The sequence below is a fragment of the Moschus berezovskii genome, chromosome 14 (assembly GCF_049115385.1).
Source record: "Moschus berezovskii isolate FMDL1 chromosome 14, NW_MosBer_1.0, whole genome shotgun sequence".
Lineage (NCBI taxonomy): Eukaryota > Metazoa > Chordata > Mammalia > Artiodactyla > Moschidae > Moschus > Moschus berezovskii.
Window position 1 is genome coordinate 43,647,559 of NC_142473.1, and position 24,492 is coordinate 43,672,050.

General features: G+C 36.2%; 1 protein-coding gene across 3 annotated transcripts in view; it reads left to right on the top strand.

The window, feature by feature from the left end:
- Positions 1–24,492, top strand: part of BTBD10 (BTB domain containing 10) — an 81,355-nt gene that overhangs the window by 17,268 nt on the left and 39,595 nt on the right. For 2 of the 3 annotated variants that reach the window (XM_055423341.2, XM_055423342.2), the window contains exon 2: positions 10,016–10,173. The exons of the other annotated variant lie outside the window; for it this stretch is intronic. In XM_055423341.2, coding sequence (XP_055279316.1) covers positions 10,073–10,173 — 101 coding nt within the window. In that variant the 5' untranslated portion in view covers positions 10,016–10,072. The remainder of the gene's footprint in view (positions 1–10,015; positions 10,174–24,492) is intronic. 3 annotated transcript variants of the gene reach the window in all.

Sequence of the window (24,492 nt, forward strand, 5' to 3'; positions counted from 1 at the left end):
AATCACTGACTCAATGGACATGAGTTTGAGTACACTCTGGGAGTTGGTGATGGACAGGGAAGCCTGGTGTGCTGCAGTCCATGGGGTTGCAAAGAGTTGGACACGACTGAATGACTGACTGTAAAGCTACTTCCCTAATTATGTTACATAAGACTCCATTTTACTAGCAGACTTCCTATCTCTACATCATTGGCTTTGAATCCTCATGCCATCAGGAAATGAATTTGTTACAATCTCAGTAACCTTGGAAGTGGATCATTCCCCAGTTGAACCTCTGAATGAAAATTTAGTTATATTGACACCTTGGGTTGTAGCCTTGTAGGAGACCCCGCTAAACTATACTGGATTCCTAATCCACAGAAGCTAAGATGGTGTTGCAAGCCACTGGATTTGTGATAATTTGTTATGTAGCAAGGAGGCTGTTACATCCCAGGGAGAGAAAGCATTAAAAAAATTTTAAGCTTCTTGGATACAGCAAGAATATTCTGATTAAAAATAACTGAAGGAATTTTCACAGAGGTTAGAAACTATGATGATTGGTCTATTCTTCCAGAGATGACAATGTGCTTTTTTAAGCTAAGAGTGAAATATTTGTTTTACATCATAGTTACTGTAGGAACGATGTAAGGTTTTGATTTAGCTCCTAAACTGTTAACAACTATGATATCATATTCATCTTTTTATTCCAACTATCTAGCACATTACAGGTGCTCAATAAATGCTTAGCAGCTGTCTGGGAATTCTCGTTTCCAGTGATCTCAAAAGGCAAATAGAAAGTCATGAATGAACTAATGAAATATTATGCAAAATTTGTAATAGGTAGTCTACAAGAGAAATTCAGCAAAGTACCAGCACTGTGTTACTATATAAGGTGTCCTATCTCATTTTCTTTATAATAATCTGATTGGCGGTTATGTTAGCAATAGATAAAATGATGGTAGTGAGAATTGTATTTTAATCATTTCAGATTTAAGGAAGTTGAGGTCTTAGAGGTTAAGAAGCTTGTACCAAGTCATATAACTTAGTTTTATCTGATTCTAAAACCTTTTTTGTAAGTCACTTATTACTATGGCAGAGGTAGAAAAATTCTCACTAGTGTTTATGATTGAAAATTTGTATGTGTCTTCTATGGCAGTGGGAAGGTGGTAAGAGAGGCAGTATGATGTGGGGATTTTGATCAAAAAGCAGTTTAATTATGTCATGCTAATATATTTGATGCTTGCATTAGTTAAACATCTCTGCTGCTGTTTTTTTCTCTTTAAATTTACATACAATAAAATTCTGGTGTGCAGTTCTTAGGAGTTTTGACAAAGGCATACAATTGTGTAACTGCCACCACCACAATTCAGATACAGAATAGTTCCATCACCCCCCAAAATTACTTTGTGCTATCCCTGTGTAGTTCCCTCAACTCTAACTTCTGGCTGTTTTATCTGTAATCCCTACAGTTTTGTCTTTCTGTGTTACATAAATGAAATCATATGGTATAGAACCTTTAAGTCTTGCTTTTTTCACTTACCATAATGATTTTGAGATTCCATTTTGTTGAGTGTATTAGTAGTGACTCTAGTGACTTCTATGCTGTCTCATTAGATGCTGTCTCATCTGTGTTTGCAGAGCTGTTTTTCTTTAATCTTTCTGTTCTATGGGTGGAGTGATTTCTGATGCTCTGTTTTCAGGTTTCCTGAATTTTTTGTTGTTCATTCCATTTGCTGTTGTGCCCATCTATTAGATTTTTCATTTTAGTTTCTTTTCAGCTAGAGCTGAATTTTTGTTTTGTTTTGTTTTCACTTCTCTTATATTAAGTTTACCTTTCTGCCACTCTGGGCCATTTTCTTATTCTGTACTTTGAATATACTTTCCTTAAATTGTTTAAATTTATTTATAACATATGCTTTGAAAAGTCTTTATTTGCTAAATCCTACCTCTAGACCTGATCTTGGAGAGGCAGCAGTGAGCAGTGGCATGAAGTAACATCTTAATTCCCTGGCCAGAAATTGAACCTAGGTAGCCTGGATGCTGGTGGGCTTCCATCTATGGGGTCACACAGAGTCGGACACGACTGAAGTGACTTAGCAGCAGCAGCAGCAGCAGCAGCAGCAGCCTGGATGAAAACCAGGAATCCTAGCCACCACACCATAGTGCTAGAGGCTAGAAACTGTTTTTCCCTGGCTCTTGCTCCCAGTGAAAAATAGATTTCTCACAGAGGCAAAAACCATAATTGCAGGTACAAAGTTTATTATTAGAAACATAGCATAACAACAAATGGCAGAGCACACAGAAACTGTTAAGATAGGAACAAGGCAGAGATGCACATCCGGAAAGAAAAAGTGTGCACATCTTTCCTAATGAAGAGTGCAGGACTGAGGTGGTTAAATCATTTATATAGAGCAGTTCTTCTGGGTCTTTGCCTTTGGCCAATTATCTGGTTTCTTTTTTCACACCTGCCCTTGCCCTAGGACCCTCCCCAGCGCGTGTGTGCAACTTTTTTCCAAGATAAATTCTAGCCCAGAGGCCTATGGGACAATCTTAGCATCACATATTATGGATTTTATGGGGTGGTGCTCCCTCCCAGCTTTTTGACCCCCAAGGAGGCTTTCTGCACGTGCAGTGTCTCCCTTACCCAAGAGTGTTCCGGAAGTATATGGCATCTTGATCCTTTACTCAAACAAGGTTTCCGTTCCGTCGCTCAGTCGTGTCCAACTCTTTGCGACTCCGTGGACTGTAGCCTAACCAGGCTTCTCTGTCCGTGGGATTCTCCAGGCAAGAATACTGGAGTGGGTTACCGTTTCCTTGTCCAGGGGATCTTCCCAACCCAGGGATCGAACCCGGGTCTCCCGCATTAGAGGCAGACGCATTAACCTCTGAGCCACCAGGGAAGCCCCTCTCTATTCCTACCATGACTGTTATCTTAAGGTATCCACAGGAGATAAAAGCCTGGCTATTTTCACTGTTTCTGTTGTTGCTTTCATTTCGGAGGGCAAACAGGAGGCTGATTATCTATGCCTAACCTGGAGCCCACCTGTCTCAGAAAATGTGAACAAGAGGCTAGTTGGATGTGTCCAGCCTGAAGCCCTTCTTTCTCTTGCCCTTAGAAATGTCAACACGAGGTCAGTTGTAAATGCCTAGCCTGGGGCCCAACTATCTCCTGCCTCAGACACACTTGAAGTCAGTTTCTATTGACTGCCTTTTTACTGCCTTGTTTCCTTGGATCTCATAATTTCAGGTTGAAATATTTGGTGTTTTGTGAGGATTGTTGGGTTTTTTGGTTCTAGTGGACCATTAACTTGCCTGGACTCAATGTGCAAATTTTGTTTCCTACTCAGTGTGAAAGGGAAAGTGTTAGTGGCTCAGTTGTGTCCCAACTCTGTACTCAAGGATTGAACCCATGTCTCCTGCATTGCAGGCAGACTCTTTATGGTATGCACCATTGAGAAAGCTCACATTGTGTGAGACAGCTGGTACCTGTGCTCAGTTCTTTCAACTACTTGTTTTTTTAGTTTGGTCTCCTGGGGAGTAGGGTAAGGGTAGGGTTCTCTGTACCTGTGTAATTTGGTGGTCAGCCAAAAATTTGGGCAGAGTTTATAGTCAAATTTTGGAGCTCACCTGCCCTGTGGTTCCCTACTTCTGGGAATTTCCTCCTAATACCTATTTTGTCTGCCAGTAGTAATCTCTGTCCTCTGACACCTCCAAGCCAGTAAGGGCTTCAGCTTTCTGCTGCTTGGGCTGTGTATGGTTGGGGAATGCATTTGGTTTAAAAAGCATCAAACTTATATAGATCTTACGCCATGCAGCTTTCAATTCTTCTGTGGTCTACCTTAGAGACTACCTGGGGTTTCCTCCCCACCCCACCCCCATTCATGCGTAATTTAACTGAGCAGAGTTTATGCTCAGATTTTTATGCTCTCGTGGTTCTTCCATACCTGGTACGTCTACCTTAAATTTCCAGCTGCACTTCGAGCCCTGAACTATTTTGTCTACCACTTTGAGCTTTGTGACTGCCTTCACCTTATCTGTCAGGAGATAGGAAGGGCCCTTAATAGAAAATCTTCAAGTTGATCTCATGATTCTGTTCCCTTCCAGTTGGAGTTTTTCAGGAGTAAACTCTTCTTTTACTACTGTGTATTTTGGGACATTTTTCAAAAAATGCTTTAAAACAAAAAAAAATTTTATCCAGGTTTAATTGTTATTTGCAGGAGACTTGCATGATCATTTCTCTCAACTGTGTTTGTAGGAAGTTCCTTTTCATCCCTCTATTTCCTTTTCTTTTAACAGTTGCTTCCACCTGTTCTTTTTCTTTATACAGTTACATCTATATTATGTATTTTGTTCCTTTAAGATGATACAGTCTCTCTTTTATGCCTGTAAGAGGGAATCTCATCAAATGATACCTCAAGTTTCTGACCCTTCAGAAATTGTTCCTACATCTAGATCCCTCTGAATATGTCAGTGTTTAGGTGTTTGCTCTTTCAGTCTGCCAATCTCAAATGACTCATTTGCCCTGTGGGGCTATCACTCCTTTTGATCTTTTCCGCATAGGAAAGGTTATCTTAGGACATTTTACTAGCTCAGGTGCCTTCTCGACTGCCTTTTGGTCAGTCTTTCCCACCATACCTCTGGATATTTGGCTTTCTGTGCAGCTGAAGACAGTTCTTGGTGACTGCCCCTGGTATCACTGTGTGATTCTGTTCTCTTCACTGGTTTCTTTCTCTTTAAGGTCTTTCTCTCCAATAAACACCTCACTTGAATTACGTTGTTTGCAAAGTTTGAGAGATAAAAACAATTTCACTTAACAGAAAAGCTCTTGTTTAGTGACCCTATTTAGAGTGAGATCTCAGTAGTTTGGGAAAAGTCACAAGATGGCTGCTGTTAAAAAGCTACATCTGGTAGCAGTAAGGAGCAAATATATGAACTTCTGTGCACTTCGCTTATTATGTTGGAAAGAACATGGGCTTTCAGTTAGGCTGGGATTCTCATCTTAGCCCTAACATTTCCTCACCTATGAAACAGGGAAGTAATATTGGGTTGTTTTGAGCTTTAAATAGAAAGTATATAAACTTCCTAGCACATTGATAATAGTAAGGACAGAATAAATTGTATCCATATACTATCATGATTTTTTTTTAAAAAAACTCTTCTGTGGGTCATTGCCATCAAATAATACTACCTGGAAGTAGTGTCCTAGGGAGTACTTACTTATGATACTATGGTTGTAAAGATTCTGGTTCCCTCACAACTTTTTATTTTTAAAGGTAGTAATATCCAAGAGGAGAAGCAATTGAATCACTCTTTTTCACAATTGACTTTTGGCAGTGTCCTGAATGCATGTCTTTAGCCAGTAGGCCCGGCTGATCCATCCTCTGTACAGATTATTTCTAGATTATTTAGAGTTTACATTATTTCTGTCATACCTAAAAATAGTAATGAATTGTTCAGTTCAGTTCAGTCGCTCAGTCGTGTCCGACTCTCCTCGACCCCATGAATCACAGCACGCCAGGCCTCCTTGTCCATCACCCCCTCCCAGAGTTACATTTTGTCTATTTGTTTCTAATAACCTAGTAATTATTTTTTGATGAATACAAGATCCCAATAAGATCTTTATTTTGCCTAATATGAAGTAGACATTGGGGATGCAAGTGTCAGATTTTAAAGAACTTTTTATGGTAAAGAATTTAGATCAGGAAATAAAGAGCCATGAAAAGTTTTTAGAAAGATAATTGTGATTACAGCAGAGCAAATGTGGAATTAAATGAGATAAAGAAGTCAACTAAGAGGTTTATTGATAGATGTTAAGGAACATCTTTAAATGAAGGCAACAGCCTTATGATTGGTAAGAGAGAGAAGGAGTCAAAAGAAGAATTTGAAGTTAGATTTGATGGTAGGAAAGGAGAGGTCAAGGATGACTTCTGGATTTTTGATTCAGTATATGTTGTGTGTAAAACCTGGTGTTTTCAAGGATTTGATTCTTATTTCTTTGTCTGCTGTCTTCTTGGACCTAGCAGATGAAGATGGAATCCCAAAGAACATCCAAGATTTAATGAGGTTGAAGAATTGGGGTGATGGCACAAGACTAGTCAGGTAGGAGAGGTACAGAAGGGGTATCGAGCTGTTAGTGGAGTCTTTTTCCCATACTACCATGATTTTTTGAGCACAAGAACAGAGTCCAAGGGACTTCCCTGGTGGTCCAGTGGTTGGGAGTCTTCCTGCCAATGCAGGGTCCTTGGGTTCAATCCCTGGTCTGGGAAGATCCCATATGTGGTGAAGCAGCTGGGCCTGTGCACCACAACTCCTGAGCCAAAAGTAAATAAATAAAATTTAAAAAAGAAAAAAAAAAAGAACAACATCCAACTTGCTTTAGCATCTGTAAATTTCTTATCATATTATATTAGGTGTTCAGTAAGTGCATGAATGAATAAATGAAATAAGATAAATATAACTTCACTGAGTATAGCACAGAGATTGGTTAAAATATAAAAGATTAGCATTTGAATATCGGAGAAGGCAATGGCACCCCATTCCAGTACTCTTGCCTGGAAAATCCCATGGATGGAGGAGCCTGGTAGGCTGCAATCCATGGGGTCGCTAAGAGTCGGACACGACTAAGCGACTTCACTTTCACTTTTCATTTTCATGCATTGGAGAAGGAAATGGCAACCCACTCCAGTGTTCTTGCCTGGAGAATCCCAGGGATGGGGGAGCCTGGTGGGCTTCCGTCTATGGGGTTGCACAGAGTCGGACACTACTGAAGCGACTTGGCAGCAGAAACATTTGAAAATATTAATAGTATATAATGTGTCATTTGCTTTTTTTTAATGTATTTCTAGTTAAATCTGTAGCATTTAAACATATGCTAACATGTGTAGGCCGGAGAAGGCAATGGCAAGCCACTCCAGTACTCTTGCCTAGAAAATCCCATGGATGGAGGAGCCTGGTAGGCTGCAGTCCGTGGGGTCGCTAAGGGTCGGACACAACTGAGCGACTTCACTTTCACTTTTCACTTTCACACATTGGAGAAGGAAATGGCAACCCACTCCAGTGTTCTTGCCTGGAGAATCCCAGGGACGGGAGAGCCTGGTGGGCTTCCGTCTATGGGGTCGCACAGAGTTGGACACGACTGAAGTGACTTAGCAGCAACATGTGTAGGCAAACACAGGCATATTATTTTCCAACTTCATTTATATGTTTGTACCCTTACTATTGGACTTCCCTGGTGGCTCAGAGGTTAAAGCATCTGCCTCCAATGCGGGAGACCCGGGTTCGATCCCTGGGTCGGGAAAATCCCCTGGAGAAGGAAACGGTAACCCACTCCAGTATTCTTGCCTGGAGAATCCCATGGACGGAGAAGCCTGGTAGGCTGCAGTCCATGGGGTTGCAAAGAGTCGGACACGACTGAGCGACAGAACGGAACGGAACCCTTACTATTGGGAATGAGAAGTGGGAGTGAAATCCTTCACATGGTGATACTCAAGTTTTATTAACAAATGAAATGTAAATATGATTTTTCAATTGACTTTTTCAGTAGTCCTCATATGAACATTCTTTCCTTTCTTGTGGCTGGTGGCAATATACATGTTGTTAATTTCAGTAGGATTGATTAGGAATACATACTGATATTTTCTTGCTACTAGATATCTGCTGCTGCTGCTGCTAAGTTTCTACAGTCATGTCTGACTCTGTGCTACCCCATAGACAGTAGCCTACTAGGCTCCTCCGTCCCTGGGATTCTCCAGGCAAGAACACTGGAGTGGATTGCTGTTTCCTTTTCCAATAGATATGTGCTACCCACTATAAAATAGTGGAAAGTATGAGTCAAAATTTACCTTATTCATTCCTTGGGGTTGTGTTTTTTAATCAGTGTCTCCATGGCTTAGGATTGTTCTTTTTGTTTGTTTGCTCTGCCATGTGGCATGTAGGATCTTAGTTCCCCTGCACTGGGAGCATGGAGTCTTAACCACTGGCCCCCCAGGGAAGTCCAGGCTTATTATTACTTTATGCAGTGGCCTTCTGTGGGTTTCCAGAAGGGTGTGTCTTATAGTTAAGGGTTAGAAGCTAATGTGCCCCTTGAAGGAAATGCTAATAGCTGAAATAGCTTCCGAGAGAACCTATCCATCCAGTAAGGAGAAAAAGCTCTAAATCTCATTCTACAGATCGTGCTAAGCCTCTACATCTTTCTTTCCCCCTCTATCAGTTTTCCCTACTTTTCTACCTTTTGGGTCTCATTTGATCTGTGGCCATTGTTTCCTATCTGAATTTCTCTTTTATCTGATTCATTCTTTTTTACATTTCTCTTTTGCCTCATCTTTTCAGTACAGTTACCTAACTATAATACCAAATTGAAGTTTAGAAAAGTTTATTTAGTGAATACATTTTAATTTTTCTGATTAAAAAATCAAATGAGTTTTTTTTGTTTTCATAACAATTTTGTGGTTTTTATATTCATATATGACTGATTTTTAATCATTCAGCAATCTTTCAGAAAACATTTTCTTTTCCAGAAGTATTAAGCAAATAAACTATGTGTCATTTGCTGAGGAATTTGAATTAGCCATTGAATAATTTTCTTCCTTCCCCCTTTACTATTTTTGTTTCACTGTTTGAGCTCCTTATTTGCATATTTATTATATTAACATGTTCATGTATTATTAGATTTTTCAATTATTTTGGAAAGAAAGTACTAGGTAACTATGCAGAAGAAAATTAAAACATAGCAAAATAGTTTCTTTAAAATTATTTCTTTTAATGAGCTCTGAGATAGGCCTAACACTTTTCATGAGTTTATCTTTGGCATTTTTGGTGAAATTGTACTGGAATAACCTGTACAATTCCGTGAGGTATAGTATTTCCCCAATTCTGGATTCTCTTTGCCTTTGTTTGTTTGATGGAGAATGTGGGCATCCATCCCACTACTCTTCCTCCCTTTGTCTTTTATGCATAACTCCCTCCTCACTTCCCTCTGTCAAATCCGACTTAGAAAAGTATATACAAAGCATACGGGAGTGGGTGTCTGGAAACCTGGATTCTAATCCAGTTTATATGACTTGTTTCAAATTGTTTAATCTTGTTTGTTTTTTTGGTATTTGTGCAATCTTTGAAAATCAAATGTGACCTACTATTTTTAAACAAAATACTCCAGTCTGAGCGTTTTTCCATCTTTCAAGATCAAGACTTTATTCTGTGTAGTAATACATTCTCATTGTTCTTTAGAATCCTGCCATTTACCAGCATTGTGACCTTTGGCAAAGTTACTAAATGCTTTTCTCTTCTGTATATGGGGAGTATAATGCCACCTTTGTAAGTTGATTGTGAAGATTAAATTGGATAGTGAATATACTTTAAAGTGCTTAGTTCAGGTATTTTGTAAAGCTGTTGTTAAATGAGTTCTCTTATAATTTCGGATGACTGTAGTAGCACTAACAGTCATAAGCCTTACATGTGAAAAGGCATAAAATATATGAATCATATTGATAAAATGTTTTTTGATAATTGCACTGTAAGGAAACATTAGGATGTTTACATACTTTTAGTTTTGAACAAATATTAAATTTCTATTCATGGTCTTTAACTTGGTTTAGGAAATAACAACATTGTCATCTTACTAGGTGTTTTGTTAAGCATCTTAAACTTTAAGTAATTAAGGAATATATTCCAGATGAAATTTTGTCTAAAAGAATCATTCTTTTGTGGAATTGTTTTTGTCTTTTTGGTTCTATATTAATGTTTGGAAACATGAGGCATAAGGTACTCAAATGGCAGTTAAGTATATTTGCTAAATTCAAACGGCATATTATTAAAATGTACAGGAATTACACGTTTAATCAGATAATCAAATGAAAAGTACCTAAAAAGATGTCTTGGGTTTATTTGAATCTGATTTATGACATTTTGTGTGTCTGATGTTTAATAATCCTGTTTATCACTTTTTAAAAAATCACAACATCAGAAAATATATACAATTCTGTGACTATTTCATTCTGCATGGAATAGATTTAAAGGTCAACACTACTCTTTTATGTAGGTTATGGGTGCTACATGTGTGCTTTCAGAGCAGTAGTGTGAGGAAGCTTGAAGTGGGATGGCAGGACGGCCTCATCCCTATGACAGTAACTCCAGTGATCCAGAGAATTGGGATCGGAAATTGCATAGTAGACCTCGTAAACTTTATAAACATTCAAGGTAGGTAGAAAATATGTATTTCAAATATCAGAACTCTGCTAAAATTGATTTTTATGAAGAACCAAGCTGTGTTTGGTTGTGGCAAAGCCTGTCAGAGGATGGGGGCCAATTTACAAAATACTTTGAATATTTGCATTTCTTTTTAAATAGCTTTTAGGGAAACATCTTCCTTTTAATTTTCTTATTTATGTTTATTTAATTCTTATTTGTATTTTTATGAATTTTTGTTTCTGTTTCTAAATAATGTTAAAATATCCTTAGTTGACCCCATGAATCAATGCTGTAGTTAATTTAATTGGGAACTCTGGCAAGACAGATTAATTCTTTGTATTTAAAACTCTCTAATGGAAATTTATTTTGTGCTTTAAATATATTGTGTATGATAATTTATAGGCTTTTGTCAGTCTTTGCCTCTACATTTTTAACTGTGTGTATTTATATTGGGTTATCATCCTGATCCTAGTGGTAAAATCAGTGTATCTGCTGTGACTCACCTGGTTCATTTAAAGTTTGATGCGTTAAGTGAAACTCAGTTCAAAAGTTTCAGCCCTTTTATATATTATTTTTAAAGCTTTCTTTTTGTGCTGTGTGACTTAATGAGGAACAGTTCGTTTAGAACACTTTATGATCTGATATTTTAAGGTGTTAACAGCTCATAAACCTCACATAATGCAGGTATGTAAACATTGTTTTCATAAAGAGTTGTGCTTTATGAATATTTACTTGGGGGATATTATTGAATATTTAACTTACTTGAGTGTAAAATTCTCCTGATTAGGATAACTAACACCACCTTTCTTAAAGAATAAAACTTGCAGTGATATTGAAATCCTTTTTGTAATTTTAAAGAAATGATGCAGCTACTTTTAAACCATATACATGGCTAGAAAATACGAGTGATGAGTACTGTTCAAGTCTCCTGACAAGATGTATTTTTTATTGTGGACTTTTAATGTGGTGAGGTCTAAAATGAAGATGTTGAAGGTGTTGAGTTGATTTTAATTGTAAAGTTCACACCAATGGTGTGAGTGTTTTTTGGTTTGTTTTTTGTGTGTGTGTCCTTCAGTTGGTGCTCTAGTTTTCTTTCTGTTTACATGGATATTTATTTTGTCTTTGAGGTAAAGAGATACTTGTTTTATCTCATTAAATGTGGGGCTGTATTTATATCTGATATGTTGTTTGCATTTTTTCAGGTGATTTTCAACTTATCCTTGCTAGTTCTTAATATTTTTCTGGTGTATAAGACTGCATTGTATATTAAGTGATGACAAGGTAAAAATAAGATATTGTTTGCTTTATAAAAAGCAAATGTGCAAACAGTGGGAAAGATTTATTAAAAACAGTAGTTTTAAAATTGCTGTTATTTAACTTCAGTAACAAATATAGCTCTTCCTGATTTCTATAACATCAATACCTTTTTGATGCTCTTTTTAAATACGATTGCAATAATATTGGTTGCTTATGTGAATACAAATTTATTGATTTTTTTTTTTTAATGGAAAGATGAGGAAATCCTTTGACCTTATTTTAACTTCATTCTTGGAAAATCTGCCCATGGGAAAACAGTTTACTTTTGGGAGCTTTTGTTCCTGTGTACTTATAAACATATAACTTAGGCTGCTCTAAAAAATAATTCAGTTTGACTTTTTAAAAGTGGTAGTTTTTTAATTAGTTGTAAATTCATTGAGCAGTATTAAAAACTAATAGTACAAGTATTGTTGAGAACCTGTGCTCAGTTCAGGGAAGATTGAGCAGTTTGTCACAGTACCATCATGGAAGACTTTAATATCCAGGTATGGAATAATTAGAGGACAAAAGGGCAATAAATTGTGGTAATGAGTTGTAGTAAAATAAGAATTCAGAGAAGAAATCAGTGCCAGCCTGAGAAGGTAAAAAGGAGATTTGACCTAATCCTTGGATAATTGGATAGATGGAGGGCATTCCTGCCAAGGACCTTCTGGAAATTACCTTGACTAAATCTGAAGGTTGAACTCTATGAATAGTATTACTGTCTCCAATTAACAGATGGAAAAAATGAGGTTAATAAACTTGTCTAAGACTATCCAACTTGTAAATTACAAAGCTAGAATTTATAAACAAGCTGCTTATTTTTATTTTTAAAAATTTTCAGTAACTTATTTTGGTGCATTAAAAAATACATATAAGAGAAAACAGTTATAATGAACCCCTATGTACTCACCCCAGCTTCAAGTTATCATTTCTTGGCTAATTTTGTTTCATCTGTCCTTCTACATATTTTTGCATCCTTTTTTTTTTTTTTAAATCTTGTGTATTTTATTTAGGGATATTTGAGTAAAAGAAAGCCAGAGTAAACACTGGCTTAAGTTAGGGGGTTATTTTTTTTTGTACACAAAAGTCCACAGGGAGGCATCACCTGATGTAGACTTAGTGGCTTAATATTCTTAAGTATATTAAGGTCAAAGATCTTTGATTTTTCTCTTGTTGTTTCCTCATGATCACAAAATGGCTTACTATACAGTTCCAGCCATCATGTCCACCCTCCAGACGAGGAGGAATTGAGACAGGGATAATGGGAAAGAGGTTTCATTTATATCAGGAAATTAAATTTCTCAAAAATTTCTAGCAGGCATCTGCTTATAAATTATTGGCTAGAACTATGTCATATGGTCATCTCTAGATCATGGAGACTGAGAAGTATAAGTGCTCTCATTGCCACCTCAAACAGAATTGGGGATTTAAATCTACAAAAACTAAATGGCTCAGTCTGTTAGGGCTGCTATAACAGAATACCATAAACTGGGTGACTATATTATAAAAAGCAGAAATTTGTTTCACATAGTTGTGGAGGCTAGGACGTCCAAAATCAAAACGCTGGCGCGTTTGGTGTCTGGTAAGGGCTTGCCTCCTGCTTCAGACAGACTTTTTTGGTCCCTGTGTTCTCACGTGGTGTAGAAAGGGATCTCTTTTGTAAAGGTATTAGTCCCATTCATGAGTGCTCTTCCCTCATGAGCTAATTACCTCCCCTACAAGTATCGTATCAGTATGTGAATTTTTGAACTAAAAACACTTAGACTTTAACAATAAAGAAATAAGCATATTTATTGATTCAGTTTTTGCAGCTTTTCTAAAAAGTTATCTTTTCACATATAGGAATAGCCTGCTTTCTGAAATCCTTTTCCTTTGATTTTTTTTTCCCCTATACTTTTCCTAACTGGCAAGGTTAAAAATACATTTCTTGAATTATAGAAGTAGTGATAGTAATTACTATATTAATATGCTTATGTTGGAGGTTTGAGGGTTTGGTGAATATTGAATTATGATTTCTCTTTTACCTAATACAATTAATAATGCCTAATAATGCTTTTCTTTTGTGATGTTTCTTTGAATGTAGATTTCATAGGTATAACACTGATATAAAAGACAAGACAGGGAAACTGATCTGGACATGGATGAAATTCAGGGTCCCTATGATTCCTCTGCAAGTGCATACAAATGAATTAGTTGAAAAATTACTCAACTTTTCTTTCTGACTAGTAGTTGTATAGTTATTACTTATATTGAAGAGTTTGGTACCTTGCTGAGAAGTTAAAGATCGTTTCAGTTGAAGTTTATTTGGCCTGAATTGTGACACCTTTCTTTAAATGATAAATTAGAGGAGTTTTTGCTATTTAAAAAGGAAAAAGAGCATCTTTTCTATATAACTAATGTTAAAATGCCCTAGAGTGAAACATGCTAAAAGCTCTTGCATACTTGAATTGGGTCGAATACAGCTATTTAAAACTCAGATCTGCAGTCTGCTCAGGTTACTAAAGATAAATGCATCATACATTCAATATCAGACTTTGCCGCAAGGATTCATTCCCACATAGAAGTACGCATGCTCCTTTCTTCTGCATGAAGATTGAGCTTTCCAGTTTTCTTTTTAAGTCGCTCTTTAGTCCTAGCAGCAGTTTAGAAATGGAAAAGTTGGGTTGCTTTAAACAGTAGTTCTTTTAGTGAGTCCTTAAAGTACAGATAATATTTTCTCTTTGGTTTTAAAGAGAAGCTTTATTGCCCAGAAAAGGTACACAATAAAATATTGAAAGGAAAAAAGAAAATTAGATGCATCCTAGTTTTTTAAAACCTGGCAAGCTGGCAGAGCTAGAATTAGCTTTACAGATGGTTTTTGGCAACATATCTACATATCACTAACCCTCATCTCCTGAGTTTTCTTCATCCTGTCTATCAATTACAATATCCAATCACTGCACAAAGATGGAGAAATGGGATGATCACAGCTCACACGATGCTGTTTGGTTAGAAACGTCAGTGCTGCACAACCCACGGCTGAGTCAGTGTCTGTGAGAAAATGAACTGAATTAATACAGAGCGGGGGTTGTATCTCTGAATATTTAAGGCCAAAATAACTGCAATAGCATTATTACACAGTAGAGGGAGGAAAGCTAAAGGAAGTCTGTAGACAGGTGAGGTAGGGGACTGGGAAATTTTTTCATTGTTCAGAGGAATTCTGAAGATGATGGAAATATCAGATGTGCTAAAGTTTCCTAGTAATGCCCAAGGATGCTGACCTGGCTTTCAGTGCTGCATTGTTTGAAAAAGCAGAGTCCCTTTATACTCTGATTTCAAAATTTTTTTCTTGTTTTTGTGTGTCTGCCTTGGCATATACTAAAGTAAGGTGTGTATTCATTTATTACATGATAATATGCTGGGTTATAATTCTATAGATTTATAAATATGAGAGAGGTGGAGAGAGATATGTTTGGCTTTTGTTTCATTATGATCATTTATGTTTTTGAATGTTAAAGATCATATGTCTTGATTGTCAGTTTAATGGCACGTTATTTAAAATAGTATGTGTTTTTGTTATTTTCATGGATTTGAGGCTTTGTTTCCTATTTCATTTAAAGTCTTAGTAGAATCATCATGTAACTTGAGAATGCATTATGTTTGATCTTGTTTCTTATGAATGTCATACAAAATTTTATTTAAGGAAAAGCTAATTTTGAAATAATATTTTTTATATATTTGAAAATAAAATTCAAGATAAGTGAAATAATTGAAATAATTTCCTAAAGAAGAAGGTGAATGTAGTTTTACTTTTGGGTGAATTAAGGATTAGTTGATCCATTTTGTATCTATTTTACAGAACTGAATGTATTTGAATGATAAAGTTTTAACTGGTGAAAATGACATTTTTCCCTAGTCTTTTAGAACACAGACTCTTAGTAGATGATCTAAATACTGCCATTGAAAGAGTAAATCAGATAAGTTTTCGGATTATTGCAAATTGATTTTCAATGAGAAAAACCTTCCTAAATAAAGACAGTTATTCTTCCTGTAAGATTTTAAGTCTTTACAGGTGACAGTGCTTACTTTATTCGGAAATTCTGGCACAATTTAAAATAATTTGATTAATGGTATTTTTCCTTTTGTCTTCATTATCCCTATCCTACTGAGTCTTCATTTTGTAGGGATTTGGGAGGATATACAACATTTTAAAATTATTTTAAATGTTATTAAGTAGTTTGTAACATTCTTTTACTTGAAATGTGAGGAAGTTCTTGTGACTTTCCCCATTTAATTTCTAAAAATGTGAATGATCGTTACAACTTGTTTGTTTAGTTAGACTAACTGGTGGTATCTTGTTTCGGCCTTTTTTTTTTTCCTGGTTTGGTGTCCAGAAATGTTTTTCTAAGCTTGCTTAAGTATAAAGTTATAAAGGCAGATGTCTCATGTTAGACTTTTTTGTCTTACACTTTATAGAATATTTTTTTCTCTAGTTTGGCTGATTTTAAAAAAATAATGCCTGTGTTATTATAAGAGTAATACATATTTATTACATAAATTTGATAGATAAAGAAAAGCACATAGAATAAAATAAAAATGTTATCAAAAGAAAAACTTTAAATATTTTTGTATATAAACTTTTTTTCCTGTGTATATATAAAAATGTAAATTCACAGGTATACACTTAAAAATGCTTTAGGGATATTACTAAATGTACCGTTATATAACCCTTTTTTAATGAAAAGCAAACTTAATCACGAACATCCCTGTGTCATGGGATAGTCTTCTATAGCATAATTCTTAAGAATTGCATAGTGTTTTTCTGTATATATGTTTTGTAATTTATTGAATTTGAGTTTTTCTGGTTCTTGATAAAAGATCAGTTTGATTTCACAGCATAAATTTCCCTAAAAAAGAAGAATATCTTAAGGAGTTCAGTAAAAATACAATTTTGATACTTTTCAGAAGGAAAAAGCTCCTTAATGTGATTATACAATGAATTCTAAAGATATGCACATTACTTTTAAAAAAGAGCAAATAAGATTGCCATAATAAAGTATAGAAAAAAGTTTTTAAACATCAGGGAAACAAGAGCTCAGATGAGCTGAGACTTTTAAAAAATGCTGCTGCCAGCCAAAAGAGTTTCTTATGTTACACTTTCAAAAGGTTATCAGTGAAAGTGTAATAATAGTGAATGGGAATGAGAGAAGAAAAAAAAATCTATCAACTCTTATTTAGGAGCTTCTTTGGCAGAAAGAAAGAGCAAACTACCACCATCATCAATAATAATAGCAAAGACATTTCTAGTAAAGAATGAAACCACCATTAATATAGAGATAAGAATGCATCTGGCTAAATGAATTGTCTTCTGGAACATCTTATAGTTAAAAAAGAACCTGACTGTAAAATCTTAAAATTATTGATATTATTTGTAGTCTTTAAAAGGCTTCAGGAGAATACAAGAAGTACTAAAAGATGGGAGATCCTAGGCCTGATTTTGAAAAAGATAGGAGATTTTAGAGCAAAAAACAAAAGACTAAAGATAGTTTATGACTAACTTTAAGTAAAAAACAAGTTAAAGATTATCCAGAATGGGTTTGCTAAAAACAGATTGTCAGAACAACTTTAATTTTTCTCTGATGCAGTTGGTAGTTTAGTAGCAATATATATTTGTACTTCAACTTCATTTTAACTTAGTTTTTGGTGACGTCTTTATATATATATCTCCCCTTGGGTGAAGAAAAATGTTAACCATTAGTGGATTGTGTTAATCAACACAGTTTTCATTTTGAAGGACCCTGTTCAGAGGTTATTGATCTTAGAAGGTGGCTCTGTTCATTACTTTGTCTTATTGCTTATGGAGAAGGAAAATTCTTAAATTTATAGGTAACAGTGAAGAAAGGATAGTAAATAAAAAGCTGATAATCCAAAGTGATTTCCAAATCTGATTTGTTGAACTAAATTGAAATTAACTTTTTGAAGAATATAGGTAATAACTGAAACGCAAATATATATTGTTAGCATGACTTTATAGCATAACATATGGAAAAGACTTGAGGGGTAGTTGTTGGCAATAAACTTGATATAAAATAAAAGTACAGTATGGCTGCCATCATCCCATCTTTCCTTCTAGCACCATCCCCCTTAGAAACCATCATAATGAATGGGAATGAAGGTTAGAGCCACTTCATTACACCAAAGTATTGTCTTTAGTTCTGTGTAAATTCACAAGGAAGGATGTGAGTAAATTGGATAAATTCCTTATCAGCTTAGGAAACTGAAAATTCAGAGGTCTTGGGGGCAACTGTGATAGATGTTAAGGAATCTCACAATACGAGCTGTGTGTGTCTCCAATATGTTAAGTTGTCTTCAAATAAGTGAAGAATTGTCATTTGGAAAAGAAACTAGACTCATGTTTGAGTCAGACTTGTTCAAGGTTAAAAGCATGAACTCTAAAGTTGTGCTCCTTAGGTCACATCTCAGACCTGCCGCTTGCTTAGCTACATGATTTTAGGTAAGTTGTTTAGCCTCTAAACTGTTATTTTCTCAACTGTGAAAAGAGGATGGTTTTGCGGATTAAATGAAAATATGTGTAAAGTGCTCACTGTTGTGCCTGACATATTATAAATGCTCAAATGTTAGCATTGTTGTTGTTATTTGGTCCTAGAATATAGAATAAAGACAGTGGTTGTCAACCAGAGGGTTAATTCTGCCCCTCATTGAGCATTTGGTTTGATCTTTATCAATCTAATTGCAGTGTAGTTCAGATTTTTAATTTTAATTCTTTTAATACTTAAAAATTTTAGTATGAAACATAGAAGGATTGAATTTAATGGAACAAGTTAGTTTGTGTTTTCAAAAGGCCATTTGGGGGACTTCCCTGGTGGTCTGGTGGTAAAGACTCCATGCTTCTAGTGCAGGGGGTGTGAGTTTGATCCCTGGTCAAGGAACTAAGATCTCACATGCTGTACAGCCCCCATCCCCCCAAAAAAAGGCCATTTGAAAATTATTGATTGTGGGATTGCTTTGATTTCTCTCTAGAATCTTGGTTTGTGAAAGTAAGCTTTGTTAAAATATTCATGGTCATGTGATAAATATTTCTAAAACTAAGTATTGTATTTGTACTTCATGTATTTTTTCTGTTGGTTTTACTTTTTAGTAGAAAAAGATGCTCCCAAGGTCTTAAAAAAGGAACTCTTTCCCTCCTCTTTTCTGCAACTGAAAGACATGCATGATCTTAGTTCCACAGTCAGAGATCTGACCTGTGTCCCCTTCTATTTGCCATGACGTGATGGGACCAGATGCCATGATGTTAGTATTGTGAGTGCTGAGCTTCAAGCCAGCTTTTCACTCTCCTCTCTTACCCTCATCAAGAGGCTGTTTAGTTCCTCTTCATTTTCAATCATTAGAGTGGTATCATCTGCATATTTGAGGTTGTTGATATTTCTCCTGGTAGTCTTGACTCCAGCTTGTGGTTCATCCAGCCTAGCATTTCAAATGATGTACTCTGCATAGAAGTTAGATAAATTGGGTGACAATACACAGCCTTGTTGTACTCCTTTCCCAATTTTGAACCAGTTCAGTTCCATATCTGGTTTTAACTGTTGCTTCTTGACTTGCATACAGGCTTCTCAGGAGATCGGTAAGGTGGTCTGGTATTCCCATCTCTTGAAGAATTTTCCAGTTTGTTGTCATCCACAACAGTCGAAGACTTTAGCATAGTCAGTAAAGCAGACTTTTTTTTCTGGAATTCCCTTGCTTTCTCTACAATCCAACGAATGTAGGTAATTTGATCTCTGGTACCTGTGCATTTTCTGAATTCAGCTTGTACATCTGGAGGTTCTTGGTTAACATACTACTGAAGCCTGCCTTGAAGGATTTTGAGCATATCCTTACTCGCATGTGAAATGAGCACAGTTGTATAATAGTTTGAACATTTTTTGGCATAACCCTTCTTTGGGATTGGAATGAAAACTGACCATTTCCATTTCTGTGACCACTGCTGTATTTCCAAATTTGCTGGCATATTGAATGCGGCACTTTAACAGCATCATCTTTTAGGATTTTAAATAGCTTAGTGGGAATTCCATCACCTCAACTAGCTTTGACTTCACACTCCAGGATGTCTGGCTCTAGGTGAGTGGCCACACCATCATGGTTATGTGGGTCATTAAGACTGATGCTAAAGCTGAAACTCCAATACTTTGGCCACCTCATGCAACGAGTTGACTCACTGGAGAAGAGTCTGATGCTGGGAGGGATTGGAAGTGGGAGGAGACGGGGACGACAGAATGAGATGGCTGGATGGCATCACCGACTCAATGGACATGTGTTTGAGTGAACTCCAGGAGTTGGTGATGGACAGGGAGGCCTGGTGTGCTGTGATTCATGGGGTCGCAAAGAGTCGGACACGACTGAGCGACTGAACTGAACTGAACTGAAGACGTTTTTTGTACAGTTCTTCTGTGTATTCTTGCCATCTCTTCTTAATCTCTTCTGCTTGGTGCTTGCTATTTCTGTCCTTTACCGTGCCCATTCTTACATGAAATGTTCCCTTGATATCTCCAGTTTTCTTGAAGAGATCTCTAGTCTTTTCCTTTCTATTGTTTTCTTCTATTTCTTTGCATTGTTCGTTTAAGAAGGCCTTCTTATCTCTCCTTGCTATTCTCTAGAATTCTGCATTCAGTTGAGTATATCTTTTCCTTTTTCCTTTGCGTTTTGCTTCTCTTCTTTTCGCAGCTATTTGTAAAGGCTCCTCAAACAACCATTTTGCCTTGTTACATTTCTTTTTCTTTGGGATGGTTTTGGTCACTGCCTCCTGTACAATATTGGGAACCTCCTTCTATAGTTTTTCAGGCACTCTGTCTACCAGATCTAATCCCTTGAATCTATTGTTTCTTCACCTCCGCTGTATAATCATAGGGATTTGATTTAGGTCATACCTTAATAGCCTAGTGGTTTTCGCTTCTTTTTCCAATTTAAGCCTGAATTTTTCAAAAAGGAACTCATGATCTGAACCAGTCACCTCCAGGTCTTGTTTTTGTTGACTGTATAGGGCTTCTCCATCTTTGGCTGCAAAGAACATGATCAATCTGATTTCAGTATTGATCATCTGGTGATGTCCATGTGTAGAGTCATCTCTTGTGTTGTTGGAAAAGAATGTTTGCTATGACCACCATGTTCTCTTGACAAAACTCTTGTTAGCCTTTGCCCTACTTCATTTTGTACTCCAAGGCCAGACTTTCACCACCAGACATATCCACAGCTGAATGTCGTTTTCACTTTGGCCCAGCCTCTTCATTCTTTCTGGAGCTGTTAGTAATTGCCCTCTGCTCTTCCCCAGTAGCATGTTGGATACCCTTCCAACCTGGGGGGCTCATCTTCTGGTGTCATATCTTTTGCTTTTTCATACTGTTCATGGGGTTCTCACGGCAAGAATACTGAAGTGGTTTGCCATTCCCTCCTCCAGTGGACTGTATTTTGTCAGAACCCTTCAGTATGACCTGTCTGTCTTGGGTGGCCCCACATGGCATGGCTCATAGCTTCATAGAGTTATGCGAGCCTCTTTGCATGACAAGTCTGTGATCATAGTGATTATCAATTTTTCAGAAATATTTTATAATTTTCTGTGGTAGGGCTTGAGAATAACAAAGTATATAATGGTTTTTAATTCCCCAATTTTTATCTCTAACCTGGACTTTTCCTTGTACTTAAGGTGTATCTAAGTCCATATTTGATATATCCACTTGGATGTCTAATAAGCATTTCAGTGTTAATGTGTGTAAAAAGCATTTATACTTTTCAAACCTAATCCTCCCATTGTTATTCTAACATGGGAGAATGATAAGTCAGAATCTGAAATGTTTCAGGCCAAAATCAGAGTCATCCTTGATTCCTCTGTCTTACCTCTTACTTTTAATCTATCAAATTCCAAAGTCTTACTCTTCAGAATATAGTCCAGTGTTTACCATGTACACTGCTATAACCCTGGTCCAAGTCACTTTGGCTGTCGCCTGGATTATTTGTAGTAGCCTCCAAAATGGTTACTGATCCTACTGTTACCTTCTTTCTTTTGTTGTCTGCTTCATCTAACATAAGTTAGATCATGTAATTCAAGTTTTATCGGTACCTATTTCACTCAGATCAAAAACAAAAAAGCTTTGAACATTCTTTGAAGGTCTTTCATAATCTGGCCCTAGTCTTATCTCTGAGCTCGTCTTTTAACACTGTCCTTCTTGCTATCTGTGCTCCAGCCGTAGCCTTCTTGAATGCCTTGAAAAAGCCAAGGATTACTTTTGGCACAGGATCTTTTTTATCTACCCTTCCCTCAGTCTCACAGTTTTGTTTCACTTTGTCTTTGCTCAGACATCTTCTCCTCTGAGAGTCCTGCTTTGACCACTGTGTGAAATAGAACCTCTCACCTGAAAATGATGACTCTGTCCTCTTAACTCTGCTTTATTTTTCCTCATAGCACTTACCAGCATATGATATTTAATAATTATATATGTTCTGTGTTCTTGTACACTTGAATGTATAAATTTTAAGGGCAGAGACTTTCTGATTTATATCCACCAGGGCTAGAATAATAAGTAGCATATTATAGATATTCAGTGAATATTTGGTAGAATGACTGCATGATAAAAGTTAAAAGCATTGCTAGAGGAGAGGGTAAGAATAATTTTGTTATTATGGGGTATAATTATCATATGTTGCAAGCACCTAATGCTTTATTGATGAATTAAAACCATGATTATTTTTTAGAAGTAAAAAAATTAGCAATGTGACAATTAGATAACTTCTTTTCAGAGACTCATCATTTTGGAGAGGTTCTTTCCTAGCAACATCTTCATTTATTAAAAAAGTTCAAAATCTGAGAAACCTCTGTCAAAAGAAACCTTTATATTAAAGTCAAAAGAAACCTCTGTCACTGTCTGCATGAAAATAATTTTTGTCAGTTAGGAAAGTTGACAGTTACCTTGATAGTGAAGTGTTAAGTGTTCGACCAATAAGAATTCCTTTTCTGTCAAAATTCTTAGGATCTAGGTCTTCATTTCACGTCAAAGAAAACATACTCTCAGAGTGGTCATACAACAGTGTATAAGGCTCCCTTCCTATTGCTACTGCTTCTGTCTCACTAGAGTTGCTGACGTGTCTGACAGTGAGATTCTAAGAAGAGAAAGACTAGTATTAAAACTATTCTTGAGCTATATTTCTTGTCTTTTGGCGGCAGGGGAGGAGGGGAGAATCTGGGACTTAAGTATGGTTTAAAATGTTTATGGACAGGATTCATCAAACAACATATTAACAGATGGCCTTTTAGAGCATAGCCCCTTCTTCAGTTGAGGACTGCCTTTTCAGTGATTAGCTTTTGTTTCTTGGGAAACTGACCATAAATTAAGAAGAACAAAAAGCTTATAGAAAAGGTTGAAAAAAAGGGAAAAGAAGGGAGAGAAATTTGCATTAAACCTGTTGAAAATAGGTTTAAAAGTTTAATTGCATTTCTTATGTCATCTCAGTTGCTGACATTTAAGGATCAGCAAACAATTTTCTGTAAAAGGCAGGATAGTGAATGTTTTTGGCCATGTGGGCTACAGATTCTGTCAAAATCACTCAGTTTTGCCATTATGAAATGAGAGCAGCCATAAGCAATATGTAAAATAGTGGGCATGGTTGTGTTCTATTAAAACTTTATTTATAAAATGAGATAATGGGTTGAATTTGGCTTTGCAACCTAACATATTAAAAATGCTTGTAAAAATCATATGCAAATTGATTGCTTAAAATATATAAATATAAGATCACTTAAATGGTTTAGTTAATAAATCTAAAACATAATACATAGAAGAACATAGTAATAGAAATACCTTTTTTTCCCTCAAAATAGTATTGCTTCTTTAATATGGACAGACTAATTAAAAAATGGATGGGAACATCTAATATGAAATTTACACAGATGCTTACCTTGTTTTTAAGAAAGATGTTGCATTTTTAAAAGATTAAATGTTTAAAACACCTCATAAACTGTAAAGCTTCATATCTCTATCTCTACAGACACAAATACATACACATGGAAATATTTGACAAGGAAAAAGCAGTTGACCTGGGAAATGCTTAGATGTTATATATCCTGAAATTTCAGCTAAATTCAGCAAACATTAATAAGGTGCACCAGGATATGATGTTGCTGGAAGTACTCAAAACAGGAAAGTGATATCATGTGAGGTTGTATTTCCCATGTGTATACTACATAAGGGGGCCATACATAAGTGAGTACCACTCACTTTGTAGATATTTTAGTTTTGTGTATTTGTTACAATAATTTTCTAGCAGCAGTGCTGGTAATTTTTTGTGTATCATTTCTTGGATAACCCCCTCTTTTCTCTGTTCTGTGTGGAACATATATTATTTGAATATTGAGTGCCGCCTCTAATTTTCTCATCCTTTCACTTTCATTTTTTAGTTCTTTTATTACCAGTTTTTTCTTTCAGCCTTCTTCTAACCTTTAAAAATAGCTAAGAACTCTTTTTCATTCTCTTAATTAAAAAATTCCTGTCCTTGTTTTATGGATGTGGGTGCTCAGTCACTCAGTTGTGTCCAACTCTTGCGGCCCCATAGACTGTAGCCTGACAGGCTCCATGGGATTCTCATTTTTTAATAGCACTGAGTTTATTGATTATAGGTTTTGGTGGGTTTTTTTCTGTCTCTACATTGTCTTTTGCCTTTTTGTTTATGTTTATTAAACTTGTTGTGAAAATTTTTTATTTTATAAGAAGTTAAAAAAAATTGTACCGTGAGTTCCTGAGTACTCTTCATCCAGCTTCCCTCTATGATAACATCTCACTTAAGTGTATCAAACTAGGAAAATGATATTGATACAATTCTGTAACTGACTTAGTGAAGTGAAGTTGCTCAGTCGTGTCCGACTCTTTGCGACCCCATGGACTGTATCCTACCAGGTTCCACCATCCATGGGATTTTCCAGGCAAGAATACTGGAGTGGGTAGCCATTTCCTTCTCCAGGAGATCTTCCCAACCCAGGGATTGAACCCG